This window comes from Ptiloglossa arizonensis, chromosome 7 (assembly GCF_051014685.1).
Source record: "Ptiloglossa arizonensis isolate GNS036 chromosome 7, iyPtiAriz1_principal, whole genome shotgun sequence".
Classification (NCBI taxonomy): domain Eukaryota; kingdom Metazoa; phylum Arthropoda; class Insecta; order Hymenoptera; family Colletidae; genus Ptiloglossa; species Ptiloglossa arizonensis.
Genome location: NC_135054.1, coordinates 19,350,436 through 19,365,618, shown reverse-complemented (window position 1 = coordinate 19,365,618; position 15,183 = coordinate 19,350,436). Strand labels below are relative to the sequence as shown.

At 37.1% G+C, this 15,183-nt stretch overlaps 2 protein-coding genes across 4 annotated transcripts; one reads left to right on the top strand and one right to left on the bottom strand.

Moving 5' to 3' along the window:
- Nucleotides 1-240: 240 nt before the first annotated feature.
- On the top strand, nucleotides 241-8,306 carry LOC143149548 (ATP-binding cassette sub-family A member 17). 3 transcript variants are annotated; one of them, XM_076317055.1, is made up of 25 exons: nucleotides 241-524; nucleotides 718-1,347; nucleotides 1,440-1,738; nucleotides 1,805-1,963; nucleotides 2,043-2,283; nucleotides 2,355-2,522; nucleotides 2,609-2,796; nucleotides 2,871-3,035; nucleotides 3,119-3,227; nucleotides 3,296-3,450; nucleotides 3,512-3,673; nucleotides 3,766-3,837; nucleotides 3,921-4,059; nucleotides 4,164-4,401; nucleotides 4,485-4,644; nucleotides 4,708-4,924; nucleotides 5,002-5,520; nucleotides 5,644-5,769; nucleotides 5,855-6,073; nucleotides 6,173-6,445; nucleotides 6,532-6,818; nucleotides 6,890-7,037; nucleotides 7,108-7,318; nucleotides 7,399-7,612; nucleotides 7,696-8,306. In XM_076317055.1, the coding sequence occupies exons 2-25, from the start codon at nucleotides 1,047-1,049 to the stop codon at nucleotides 7,909-7,911; spliced, it is 4,986 nt and encodes a 1,661-aa protein (XP_076173170.1). In that variant the 5' UTR covers nucleotides 241-524; nucleotides 718-1,046; the 3' UTR covers nucleotides 7,912-8,306. The 3 variants fall into 3 exon arrangements, with proteins under 3 accessions (XP_076173170.1, XP_076173169.1, XP_076173171.1); XM_076317054.1 differs by having other exon boundaries at nucleotides 243-524; nucleotides 6,526-6,818; nucleotides 7,696-8,302; XM_076317056.1 differs by having other exon boundaries at nucleotides 243-524; nucleotides 1,805-1,876; nucleotides 6,526-6,818; nucleotides 7,696-8,301.
- Nucleotides 8,307-8,375: 69 nt separating this feature from the next.
- On the bottom strand, nucleotides 8,376-14,435 carry LOC143149552 (uncharacterized). The gene is made up of 5 exons (XM_076317062.1): nucleotides 14,372-14,435; nucleotides 12,460-12,769; nucleotides 10,525-10,683; nucleotides 9,006-9,269; nucleotides 8,376-8,596 (listed from the first exon to the last, which is right to left on the bottom strand). Exons 1-5 carry the CDS (start codon nucleotides 14,378-14,380, stop codon nucleotides 8,484-8,486), a joined length of 855 nt encoding a protein of 284 aa, XP_076173177.1. The 5' UTR covers nucleotides 14,381-14,435; the 3' UTR covers nucleotides 8,376-8,483.
- Between the last annotated feature and the right edge of the window lie 748 nt (nucleotides 14,436-15,183).

The window sequence follows — 15,183 nt, the reverse complement described above, 5'->3', positions numbered from 1 at the left end:
AATAGTTGTATAACTTGTTATACTTGTATCAATTAACTTCATTGCTCTAATAATACGAAGATGTGGTGAAGTTTATGGTAAACATTATAGTTTAAAATATTTAATGTGATTCAATATAATATGTATTTTCATTTACACATTCACTGACAATTCTAAAATCCCGTTATGTGAAATCGTCCGTTACTTGTTCGACATTTATTATCTAAAGAGATAAAAGTATTCGAACAATCATCTAGATCAGAAAATTGTCGATGATTTGAAACGTAGCTAAATAGTGTCATATATAAAATCATAGATCAATATATTTTGTGTTGGTACCGTGGAGTACGCTACAGAACGATGATTAATAATTGCACATAATTGACATGAATATGGCTTAGAATCATGTTTTATCGCAAGAATGCAATCTTGTAAAAATATGCGAAGTGATAACACAGTCCTTTTATAAAGTGTTTCCTGGAAAAGATAAATGTTTACTTTTATCGGACTTGTGATTGATTGGGAAAATGTAACCTACCTGTCAAGTGAGTATACATTTATGTCTTATTTCTCTCTTTTTGATTTTCAATTGTAATAAAATGATCAGATTAAATCATTTTTATATGCTTTTGAATTAAAATATTGAAAATTTATTTATACAATTACATATATTGAAAATGTATTATTTGGAAACACTATATATTTAATGTAAATTTTAAAAAATTCATTTTTTTATAGGTAAACTCAATATGACAATCATCGAAAAGTAAAGTGAAAAACCTCAAAGAAATTTATATTAAATTTAACCACAGTTTTTGTCTAAATTTGATTTCAACTGACCTCATGTGATAATTTTTTAGCCAAGGTCATAAGATTGATATCTATTGTATTCTGTCAGATATGTGCTGATTCATACATCAATTCTCATAATTTATTTGTTGTACTTTTATGAACTTTCAAGAGCAGCATATAACATGTTGGTTTATATACTTGAAACATGTATATTGTGTTATTGATTCTTCGATGCTAATGAGTTTTTAAGAGAAACTAGTCAATTAGAAATCAAAATGGCAGTTCTTAGTTTGCTTCTATATAAGGATCTTATAGTGCGATTAAGGCATTGGAAAACAGCAATATTCTTACAATGTTTGGTACCTATTGCCTTGTTTGTACTAATACAGGCTGTAAGAGATTTTAGTGTTCAGCCACCACGTATAATTAACGAAAGTACATACTATCCAATAGAAACCAAAAAAGAGTTGATAGAGATAAATACAGAGTTTACATTTCTATATTATGTACCTCAGAATGAGATCACACAAAATATTATGGAAAATGTACGAATATGTTTGCAACTGCCATCCGAAAGTAAGTATTATATAATATTTAACAGTATGAAATTTTATATAATTTTACTTTATCAATATCTTCACGCTGTTTCTGTTTTTCATGTTTCACAGGGGTTCACGGAACTTCATCTGAAGATGATATGATAAAGGCTTATACAGTTTTACAAGCTAAATCTCCACTCGTTATGGTTTTAGCTCTTGTGTTTGAACAATATAATACAAGTGATATAAGGTACAAAATTAGACACACTTTTAATATTCCAAATGTATTGTACCAAACTATGTTTGACCACTCGTCATATACTCCACATACTTTATATTTTAATACTGTACCGTTTGTACAATTACAAATGTGTGTCGATGAATCTTTTATAAATCGCACAGCACCACATTCTACGCTTGATGCAAAGGTATAATTTACAAAATATTAAATTCAATTATTGTTTAGTTTACAGTATTTCTGATATTTATTTTAGGTTTCAATACAAAGAATGCCTTATCCACCATACGTTAAAATAGATGATTCTGATACACTATTAAGACTGGTAGTATGTACATTTGCAGTAATAACTTTTTTAATTCCACTTTGTTTAGAAACAAATTATGCAACAAAGGAAAAATATATTGGTATCAATGTTAGTAGCTTAGACTATAAAGTACTATTATAGCATTAAAATTATATATAAGGAGCACTCATACTTTAATTATATGCAGGTATTAATGGCAATGAATGGAGTAAAACAGTACCAGAATGTATTGAGTTGGTTAATTACTGGTGTACTGTTTAGTATTTTTTATATTGTACCCATAATAGTGTTATTTAAAAATACTTTCTCTGGAAATGTTGATCCATACTTGTATTATAGTAATACTTTTATATTTTGGCTAATACTTACAGCTCATATTGCTCATTTGATATCATTTGGTATGCATATTGCTGCAAATTTTTCAAAACGTAAGTTTTATTTCTACGTAGAATATAAAAATTATTAAATAACCATGATTTATAATGCAATTGTTTTACAGCACGTTTCGTGACAATAACATTATCAGTTATTTACACTGCTTCTTTTTCACTTCATGTAAATTTAATAAAAGAGCAAGTCTTTTCTATAATACCATTTTTGGGAATATTGTTTCCAAATATGTTATTGTATAGATTTCTAGAAGAGGTGAACATATACGAAGGTCGATGTATGTAACAACGCTTTTAGTAGCTATATTGGTATTTGTTAATTGTAATGAGTATAGTACTCGTATAATATGTGCTAAATTTTTAGTAACTGGTATTCAATGGTCGAACATGTTCATTGTTGGAGATGCACAGTATAACACTGCAGGATCTATTGGCTTTATATTTATTTTTTCAATTTTGGGTAGTTTGTTACATTTTGCTCTTGCAATTTATATAAATGATATACACCCAGGAAAGTATGGAGTACGTAAAGATCCACTTTATTTTTTGAAGGTAAATTTTATAACATTACACAGTATTTCGTTGAGTATCTAATAGGAATGATTATGTAATAAAAATTTTTGCAGTATATTAGGAAGAATAAAGTGAATCTCGACGAAGATGTGGAAGATTTTGATTACGATGAAATAGATAATGACAATTTTGAATTGGTATCAAAGGGAGTACTTACTTCGGGAATTCAGATACGTAATCTTAAAAAAACATACAAAACTGGTTGTTTACGGAAATCTGTAAGTGTCAAATATTTATTTCACTAACTAACATAAGTCTTTAAACCTTTATTACTATACCTATTATAATTATCTTATAATAGAGTGTCCAAGCTTTAAAAGGAATTTCAATGGATTTATATAAAGGACAAATAACAGCCTTATTGGGTCATAATGGTGCTGGGAAAACTACACTTATGTCTATTTTAACAGGTACAGATTCATTGACCATTAAAAAAATGCATGTACTTCTGTATTTTTTATTATATACTTTCCAATAGGTGTTATAAGTGCAACTGAAGGAAAAGTCCTTATAGATGGTAAAAATATTAAAAAGCACTTAGAATTCATTAAAAATGATTTGGGATTGTGTCCTCAGGAAAACATGATATTCCCAGATCTGAATGTATCTGAGCAATTAGAATTCTTTGGTCTAGTAAGTAACTTAATAAATAACATTGCACATAAATAATAGAAGAATACATATGGCATTTTAGTTGAAAGGTAAAAATAAAACAAAGAAAGAAATTAAACAAGATGTTCATGTTTTGCTCGACAAATTAAAATTACTCGAAAAAAGCAATGCTCTTCCACATACATTGTCTGGAGGACAAAAAAGAAGACTGTGTCTTGGAATGGCTCTTATTGGTGGTGCAAATGTAAGGGTTTATTAATGTTAATGTAAATTCAATATTTTTCATACAAGAAAAATTCATCAAGAGATGATTTATTTTAATAATATTTTATCTAGACTATAATCTTGGATGAGCCAACATCAGGAATGGATCCCGAAACTAGAAGAGACATATGGGATATCATACTAGTAAGAAGTATACTATATGTATTTAGAATAGACAATACAAATTTATGTGAGATTTTTCGGTAATGTTAATAAACTGTTTACAGAAAATCAGAGGAAAGAAAACAATTTTAATTAGTACACACAGTATGGAGGAGGCTGATATACTTGGAGATTGGATTGCTATTCTACATGGAGGCAGATTAAAATGTTATGGCACATCAATGTTTTTAAAGAAGCAATATGGTTAGTGATATCATTACTTAAATATAAAGTGTAACATTAACATGTAAATTGTAAATTATGTAATTCTGTTGTATTGAATAAAATGATTTAATTTTTATCTTTAGGTTACGGGCACATAGAAGTTACGTTATCAACTAAATCATGGTGTAATTCAGACAAAGTTATATGTAAGTTTGATCCTAGAACGCAGCAAGTAAGTGTGGATAGTGAGAAGATTATTTTAAGTGTACCAAATACTGAAAGTTTACCACAATCTCTGGATACAGTGGAAAATCAAAAACAGATATTAGGAGTTACAGGGATCAGTGTATCTCTTATTACCTTGGAAGAAGTATTCTTAAAGTACATTACTCTTTAAATCTACTTCATTATTAATTAACATAGCTCATAAAAAAAAATAATTAATTAATTACTTTACTGTTTAGAGTTATCAAAAAAGAAAATGGTGGACAACATTTAAATGAACTATTATCTCCACCATCGCAAAGAGTAGTAGGGTGGAATTTATGTATACAGGCAATTTTGGCACTATACCATAAGAAATTTACCTACACTAAGAAAAACTTACTCACCACATTACTAACAGTAAGTATTACTACTCTTAGGTTGAAGATTTTGTAGTTTTAACTATGATAATAATTCCTTTAGATATTTCTTCCAATTTTATCAATCGTACTAATGGGCTTAAGTTACAATATACCCAGTGACTCAACAGATGTATTTCCATTAGAACTTGATATGTATAGATATTCCCAAGCTCTGTATTCAAGTAAAAACAAAACCTTTGGTACACATTATAACAATGTAGTAGAAAATTTTGGTGGATCTTCAGAAGAAGTAACAGGAAATATCAGTGTTACACATGGTAAATATAGTAATTAATATCTATTGCAAATTGTGGTAAAATTATTAAAAATTAAAATGAAATACAACTGTTTTTAGCATTATTGGATCACTCTCTTCAAAATATTGCGAAGTATCGTAATAATTATATCGTCTCTGCAGAATTCAATATTTCTGACGGAGTTTTGTACGCTAATGGTTTTTATTCTGGCATTGCAATTCATAGTATACCATTAACTGTCAATCTTTTATCAAATGTATTGATCAAAGGCGTTGCTGGTAACGACTATTCCATTCGTGTTTCAAGACAACAGTTACCAAATAGTCTGTCCTCAACGACATTAAACGAGCCAGAAACAGAATCGTTGACAAGAGTATTGATATTTTGTTGCTTTTTCTTCCCTACTGTAGCACTTTTTATTGTGCATCCTTTTCAAGAAACAGAATCTAAACTGAAACAACTCCAAAGAATGACAGGAGTTACGTCTACATCGTATTGGTGCACTATGTTCACATTTGATTTCATGATACTTACAGCATCTGTACTTATTATTGTACTAGGATTTTATATTATGGATATTATCTTGGATATTCGCTTGTACTACAGAATAGAAATATGTAAGGCTAAATACAACATAAATATGAATAAATTGATTAATTAATCTTTTCTATACATCATATAAGATGTAACATGTATAGTATGAAATTTGCAAATTGTCTACATTCTTGTTTTGTTTTCAGTAACAATGATATTATTGCTGTTACTCTTTGGCATCAACTCTTTATTGATAACATACATCTTTAGTTTTATAAACAAATCAAGAAATTCTGTAGTAACTATTTTGAGTCTTGTGCCTGTTGGATTTGGTAAGCTATATTTACTTGTTATTATTTCATATATTCGGATTATTTGAAAAATTCTTAATAATAATGGTTTTTTATTGTATTTTAGTTCTACTGCAATATCTCCTGCACGAGGTAATTCATAGCTTTCAAAATTTACACGTTCTATACATAATTCAAAAGAGATTATTTCGGTTAATACCACACGTGAGCTTATTCCATGGTCAACTGTCTTTTTTTAATGTGGCTGTACAAAATGCGAGATGTCGTCGATTACCTAATCGACTAATGGATGTAGTTTGCCTTGGCTTGCGGGATGTTTGTTGTGGTACGAGTACATTGATAATACACATTTTTTAGAGAGTATTAGATTCAGTGTTTGAATATTACACAAGAAATAATCTTGGTACAATAATTCTTTTTGTAGGTATGGAATGTGCAGATGGAGTCTGTAAGAAGCAACTTCCTTATTTTTCTAACGATAATTACGACATGAACTTGATGGAATGTGTTATATATTTATCCATTACACCATTAATATATTTTGCTTTACTTATAATTTTAGAAGAGGGATTATTTGATAAGTTATACATCAAGATGTCTGGCCAAAATTTAAGGAACGCGTGTGATATGAAGGATGAGCAAGTAGAGAAGGAAAAGCGTGCTGTGGCACTAGAGATCAGAAAACTAAACAATCGTGGTGAAAAATCATTCAAAATCAGATTTATTTCTTCAAACATGTTGGGAAAAAATTTAATACAAACATAATACAATGTTTAGGTATAGTCAACAAAAAAGAAAATACCAAGACAGATCCTGTTGACGTAAATTTTCTAGAAAACTCAGAGAACAACGACAATTTGTTTTTGGTTTACGAACTGAGCAAATACTATGGGAAGTTAATGGCGGTACAGGAAATCAATTTCCGGGTGAAGCAACGCGAATGTTTCGGATTGCTTGGCGTCAACGGTGCTGGAAAGAGTACCACATTCAGGATGTTGACTGGAGAAGAACTACCGAACAGTGGTACCATGTACTTGGGAAAATCAGACATTTGCACTGACAGGAAGAATGTAATACATGATTATTTTTAAATATGTACCAACTATATAGCACTCTTCTATACAAACAATCTTTCCCACAGTACCTTGCTCAGATGGGATACTGTCCACAAACTGACGCATTGCTTAGTTCTTTGAATTCATTCGATCACCTGCGATTGTTCGCTTTGCTGCGTGGCATACCCAAGTCAAAAGTGGATTTGGAAGTTAATAAATGGATCAATCGACTCAGTAAGCTATAACATGTGTTTGATTTACCTCGAAAAATGATGGCAGAGAATCTACAAACACGTTCTTTCAGATTTAAACTCTTATATGTTCCAACCAAGCGGTGTTTACAGTGGAGGTAATAAAAGACGTTTAAATATTGCGATGGCGCTTATCGGAAATCCAACTCTTGTTTTGTTGGATGAACCAACGACAGGCGTTGATCCTGCAGCTAGGAGATCTCTATGGAATATACTTCAGTCTTGCCAAGCAATGGGACAATCTATTATACTTACTTCTCACAGGTATTTCACTTGACTCGGTAATACATATTATTAGAAGGGTATTGTTGTATCCTGATTTGTATAAAATAAAAATTATACAGCATGGAAGAATGCGAAGCTTTGTGCAATAGACTAGTCATTATGGTGAAAGGTCAATTGGTTTGTATCGGTGCTAGTCAGGAATTGAAGCAACGATTTGGCGCCGGTTACGATATTCACATTAAATTGAATCCGAGTCGATCGGATGATGATATCAGCACTATAAAAAGGATCATGGAGACTTCTTTAACGTGTGAAATCAGAGATGAGAATTTGGTAACCATTCATGATAGTTGAGAAACGTTTGCAGATGCATAATTAAAGTTCTCACCGATAACATTTCGTTCTTTGTTTCACAGGGATTAATCGCGTATCACGTAAACGATATTGGAACAACGTGGGAGAAAATGTACAATACGATGAACAATTTGAAACATCGATTCAATTGCATCGAGGATTACGCCGTTTTGTCGGCTACGTTAGAGCAGCTATTCATTCAGTTTGCCAGGGGAAACGAATTAACGAACCGCGAAGAGCTTGTAGTAAATTCTACTGATCAGCCAGTAATTGTATAAATTATACTATAACGATGGACTTGTTAAAATTATTGCGAAATTATGATCATGCTTTTTGAGCCATCTTCGCGCAGGCTTTCGATACGTTCATTTATAAAAGTATTAAATGTGCATACTTTGTTGTACGATATATTTATGTAAATTAATGTTTAGTTGTGTCGAGAATTGTATACCTACATTTCTAACTTTTAAAAATGTACTATACATGTAAATGAAATATAATTTATTAAAAAAATATATACGCGTGTGTGTGTGTGTATATATATATACATATATGTGTACACATACACGCACAATATATAAAGCTCGGATTTGACTCAATTCTTTCTATAGAGATAGTCTGGAAAACAACATTATTATTAGGCAAATAAATTTCATTCGAGTAATTGTGATATTTTTAAGTAATATAACAAGAAAGGGAAACGATCTAAATAAAATACTCGTGTTTTGTATAAATAAAAAAGTTACATAAACGATATATTCTTATGTACATAAGGTCGCCTTTAAATATGATTATTGTAATGGAACAAAATTGACCGTGTAATACGCAATGACTTTTACGGTGCCGTTGTTTAGTAATGGTATCCGCCCGAACTTGATTGGTATGAATTTGGACCTTGATAAGAGCCACCACCACCGCCGCCGCCTCCTCGACCACCGCCGCCTCCACCTCCACCACCATTTCCTGTTTTGAGAAAGTAAAAGTATATGATAAAAAATCTTTAGAATGAAATTATGTAAAGAATTAATCGACATTTGTTATCTATTCGATGGACTCTTAAATCATAACTAGATTACGGATTTTATGCATTTATTACTAATGTATAAGTTGAGAAACATATACAAAATGTATGTAGAATAATAATATTAATGTGTAATTTCTCATAAGTAGCATATATATGGATACCTTTTCTTTTATACCCGTATAAACACGAATGCATAAAATCTGTAGTCAAATTACAACTGTTATGGTTCGCTTATAAGTCGGCGGATTGTAAACGCACTGATATGCCACTCGAATGCTCTTACCGATCGGTGAAAGTAAAATTCTCATTACAAATTGTTTTGAAATACATTGTATTAATGAAACCCACCGTAACCACCCCCTGGAGAGTATCCGCCACCGCCACCACTACCGCCACCGCCACCGCCTCCGGATGTATCTTGATTTTCGCCTCTGGCTTCGGCAGCGAGCGCTAACTCGACGCCTCGTTGAATTTCTGGTGGGATCGGAGGCGGGGTCGGAAGATGAGCACCTTGGGGATGGAAACCTTCTTCGTCCGCGGTGTAAGTAACGCTATATTGCACGCCATCGGGTCCGGTGTACGAGTACGATCCGCTCACCGCTTCGCCGTTACCTATAACAAAGTACAACACGTGGATGTTTTACGCAACAGGCGTGCTCGGGCAAATTGCGCCATCGCGTTGTATCGGGCATTTTTGTGGCTTTCCAGCTTGTTAGGAGAGCGATCATTGTTCGGGTAATCACTCATCACGAATGGAGTCGGTGGTCGAAATAAAGACGCGGAGTTGCCTCCGGCCTTTCTGCGCGGTCTCTCGAAAAGAGGGGAAGGAGGTTGCGGTTTTGGGGGATCGTTTCTCGCGTTTAGCCTAGGTTTGATCGTTCTCGATCTTAACCTCTTCGAGAACGAATTATCTCGGTCGAAGTAAACAAAAACTCGAACTGTCAATTTTGATCTTACCGTGATACAATAAACAGAAATTTAATCGTATATATTTCCAATGTAATTTTAGCGGGTACTTTCGTACTACGTATTCAAAATAACGCGTGCGCGTCGGTATCCCGAAGAGGGTAACTGGCATTAACCAATGAGCCTTGTATTTCGAGAGCTAAAATTTTAAACGACTTTTGAACTATCAGTGTTCAAATAAGGTACAAAACTTAATTTCAACAAACGAACGAGAATGTTTAAATGCATTAATCGAATAACCTAGCATACGCAGTCCTATATTACCGACACTTGTAAGTTCGTTTCATAGATCGATAAAAGTCGCGTATTAAAAGATGCATCGTAACGGATTGATATCGAACGGTATTCGATCATTCTAAAAGTATCGATATCGAAACTTATTACTGAGATTTCGATCCTTTGCGATATTTCTCAAGTATTTTCCTATCGAATTTTTCGAATATCGTCAATATGTAACGTATTAATCCTGCCGCTACGATCTGTGTATGTTATTGATATTACCGAAAGAGACAGTGTCAACGTGCTCCCTACGAAAGTATGAATTGAATCAAAGAAAGCTGAACCTGGATCCTGGGCGAAGCTACACGTTACAACAATATTCAGTTCCCAGGTATTTATCTCCTCGCGAAATATATTGTGCAAGTAATTTATCGGTTCGGAAATACTAACCAAACTAGCCCTTAACGAAACCGGCAAGTCCGTTTCCAAGCTGTAGGTGGAAGCTACTTGTTAGGAGTTGCAGACTTATTGCGTTCACCAGTTCCATTGTAAGGCAGCAGGATTCGAGGTCGAACGCGATGATGGATAGGAATTCATAACACCGAGACATGGCACCGACGGACCGCGAAGAGAAGGAACTAGGGATATCGTTGTTGGGAAACGAGAGTGGCCCTGATCTCACCTTGCTGATGACCCGTTTCCTGCGCACTGATACCATTTCCTGTTTCGTAGCTGAATTGGTAGTTGCCGTCGCCGCCGTTCTCGTTGTTGAACGAGACGATGGGTATCTCCTGGCCACCGGGTCCTCCTCTTGGACCACCGCCGCCACCGCCACCACCGGCTGAAACATAAAATTCCTCTCAGCGTCGGTGTCACGCGGTCCACGTGTTCGACGTATCGCAATCCCGATTCGCGGGAAAAGTCCATCTTGGTTTTTCACGAGCGTTGCACAACGGGTTTGCCTAACGCTTTACAAGAGTGGTACACTCAACGGTGTCTCGAGTACGGTTCACCCCGCGTAGGATGCAACCCGGCGAGTACTTTGTAACGTAAGTATTTACGCAAGATGTTCGTACACGTAAATCTATTTTCACAGTTTGATAGATTTTAATATGCGCAGGCGCGGCCGGAGTTTCACAGCGTTACCTAAAAGTCAATCACGGTATGGAAGAACGGAGAACGCAAATAGCCCTCAGGGCACGGTATCGTTGTAATCGTTTGATCGTTGATTCGAGGTTATTTAAACGAGACCATCTTCTGACCTTTGTCTCCTTTTCAGGTAATTACCGAGCGAAGCCGTGCCGAGAGGACGATCGACGCGAAGAGGTGGTCCTTTCCAAAAATCACCGGCTCGAACCACCACGAGCCTTTCTAATTGCTCGGATATTCGTATAATCGACTCTTTTTTTTATCGATTGGCCTATCTGTACGATACACACGTTGCGCCACACGCGGAGAAATCCGCGAATGTACCTGAGATTAATTCGTAATTGAATGTGGGGCCTAATTACTCGGTACGTCGCGACGCCGTACAAAGGGAACGACACGAGATGTTCCGATGCGTTCTTATTTTCGCAACCGCGCGCATTCTCACCGACTTCGAATCGTACTTAAGATACAGCCGTCCTCGGATGCGTCTTCATTAGAGGAGAGCGCCTCGAGGGGGATAAAGTGATTAGGCGTTTCGCGTTAGCGGTTTTCACTTTTCTTTCGCCTCCGTCCGGGGGCCCTAATTCCACGGCATACTTTACATACTTGATGTAATTCAGCCGACAAGTGTCTCTCGTTGCGAGATTTCTCCCTCTGTCTGACTGAGACTGACACCGTCTCACAGAGGGAGCGCACGGTGACATCACAACGCTACTTTGTTCTGTAATTTCACCTGTTGCCATGTTATCTAATTCACCGTGTAGTCACCGTTGCATCAAGACATATTAGGTCCATAGGTAATTTCTGTCGTTCCCTCCTACCGATACTTTCTCGACGGTTCAGGATTATTCGAGGACTCTATCGGTCGAAGCTGTACCGAGACTTCCGCGGGCTAGGCGCGTTGCTCTCTGTGGGTTCTTCGCGAACGAAACGATATCTATTTTAAGCTTTCTATTTTTCCTTTTTTTTTTCAGCTCTGTAACGGCAGATGATAACAGCACAAGGGTGTGTACCGTAGTCGCTCGGTACGAGTTACTTTTGAAATTTATTTACTCGTAAATCTACTACGTTTCGACCATTATTCTTGGACCTCTTGCCGAGTACACGTTCCACGTAGAACGTGAAAGAGAACCCAATCGGTTAGGAGTCAACAAGCCTGTTTAACGATCGAAACCCGCAATTCATTTATTTGAAACTGTGTCAAGCGTTTCGTGAAAATCCATGTTGTCACTGGTACGTTTACGGATAAACAATTAGACAGGAACGTCGACGAAATACAAAGAACATCCAAACAATCTCGAAACAATTTTTACCATTTTTATAACAAAATATCCTCTAACACAGATGTTTAACGTCCTTCTCTAGCTCGATCGACCCGGTGGTGTCGCAAATGTAAACAATCGGTACAATTCTTCGGAGGGAGTGAATATCGAACATGGAGGAAAAAAATAATGAAATCGATACTTACGTCCGAATCCACCGCCTCCACCACCTCCAGGGCCGAATCCACCGCCTCCACCTCCACCTCCGGGTCCGAATCCACCGCCTCCACCTCCAGGCCCGTATCCACCGCCTCCACCTGGTCTACCAGGACCACCGGGACCACCGGGACCACCAGGTCCTCCAGGTCCACGGCCCCCAGGACCTCCTCCTCCTCGATTCGGAGCTTGAATCAATCCCGCTCCACCCGCGCTGCCCGCGTTACCGGGTGGAAGGTAAGTGTTGTCCAGTCGAGCCGCGTAACACGTGCCGGCGATTGCCAGCAGTACCACAGCGAGCTGTTAAAATGTTTTTGTCAGTTCTTTGGTCGTATTTCGGTTACTTGATCTTGGAAATCGAGGCAGAGTTTCTGGTACAGTTGATGGAACAAATACAGCGATCCAAACGCTGTAAATCCTTTGCACTCGGTTCGATATCTCGGTCAATTAATGATTTTGTTTGGTAGGGAAACTTGCGAACGACTGGAGATTCGAATGTAATCGTAAAATGTAAAGATGAACGAAATGTTGAAATAAGAGAGTCTCGGATTACTTTTGATAATTTTGGAAATTTTTAAACCGCTCGAGACTCGATTATTTTGTCTTGTAAAATGTAAATATGGGCGAAATATTGAAATAAGAAAGTTCAAAATTAATCGAGCGATTTATTTTCTCTTTTGGTTCAAAAATCGAGTTTCCAATAGTAAAAGAAAGAAATTAAAAGGTGAAAAGGTCAATCGATGATAGATTTTCAGGCTACTCGCGTTCGTTGTTCCCAAGGGCTGCTCGTTTTGAATTGTACAGACCTCCAAGTTCTAGCCCTTCAAAAAGAATTCCTTTGGATCTGATTTGTCACCCTGGCGGTCAACTACCCTCTTGGTACCGCTGTAATTTTTACGAGATCGCTGTATTTATTCCACCGACTCCTCACCGATGGAATTTCCCGATCGCACTTCGTTTTCAATTCACTAATTTCGATCGATCCCCAAGAAATTAAAACCAATTTCTTTTCAGACAAAAGAACCAATACAGCGATCGTTTAGAAACTCTAGGACAAGGAAGCGAAGCCCTCGATTGCAGAGTGCAAACATTCAAAACCCGCTTGAGAGAATCTTTGTTATGCTAGAACTTCGACAACCTGGGAATCCCAATGTGTACAGGGAGAAAACCCTATTTAACAGTTTGTAACCAACAAGTGTGTCGCTCAAGAGATTACGACACGTGACTGACTGAAAAATAAGATTTGGAAATTTTCCTTCGAACGCGAGTATACAATTTTACCAAAGTATTTATCCACCGTCCAAAAGTACATACATCGAACTACAAATCAGTCAAATTTTATGAAAAAATTTCAATTCGTGCAAAAGTTATGGTCGATCGCACGGAACCACCCACGGATCCTTTTATAAAAAACTTATAATAATCACGATATAAAAAATATCCAATATTCGACTCTCCGAAGGAAAAGACGAAAATGAAGGAAAGTAGAGAAAATGTTGTTCTCCGATTTGAAACGTTCCCTAGATCCGTCAACCGAGTCGGGTCCACGTGATCGTTCATAAACCGTTGCACAAATCATTTCTTTGTTTAATTATCGTTTCAATGAAAATTCACTCGATTCGTTCGATATATACTCTTCGAGACATGGACAAATATATCATCGAATTGCATAGCTCAGTTCGAGATCTCCAAAGTACTATCTTACGTTTCAGCCTGTCATCCTGTCGTCGCCCCTGAACGGACCACTCGAAACTGTCGCGGCTTTGTGTACAGTATACGTATTCGTTCCACCAACTGTATACGAAGAACCTCGTCGCGAGAAACCGCGGGAGTCCCGACGTCACTGTCACGCGTTCTCAGAACCGGAATCGTAGGAAACGTTACTGCGTGTGTTACTCGTACCGATCTCATCTCGCCGGTGAAGAAATTCGGTTCTGTCTGAGAGCGAGCCTCCCCGATGCTACTCGTCGCACAGCGGGACGATCTATCGCCAAACGATGGCAATAATTGGTCTGTGCAGATTCAGGTCGGAGCAACCGTGCTTATATACCGATCCGTGCCCGTGGATCGTCTTCCTCCCACCAGTCACACCGAAAGAAGAGTCTCATCGGGAACGGTGAACACCCGGTGCCCGCGTCCCTCGGCGAAGTTCGCGAACCCGCGCAGCGACGGAGGGAGCGACGGAGAAAGAGTCGCACGGTGGATCGAGCATGGAGGAAACCGAGGGAGAGGACTATGACGGTTCGAAGATGAGCTCTCTAGGTGATGAGACCTCGCGGATCGAGGGGGCGATTGCGCAAGCGGGGTGATACAGATCGGCGGGCATCTCTCGTCGGACCTGAAGGTCGGCTAATCGGGTCGACATGAAAGTGAACCGAGTCGCGTACAGAAGCGTGGACGAGCGAACCGAGGGTACTGTTCGATTCTGGGGAAAAATTTCCACGACGATTTCCCCACTCGGGGGATACATGACCGGTATCGATGCTCGGGTTAGGTCTGGCTGAGCTGAGAACACTCCTGCGAGACTTCTAATTTTGAATCTTTCAGTCTTTCAGGAAACTCGGTACGCAGAGGATCGACGAGGATTCTTTTCTGGAGGCTGATGTTCGCGTTCGAGGGGTGAAAGTTTTTGGACGAGATACATATATTTGAAATACCGAGTGCGAGAAATGTACGATGGAAGGGAACGTCGAGTATGGAAAGTTAACGGAGAT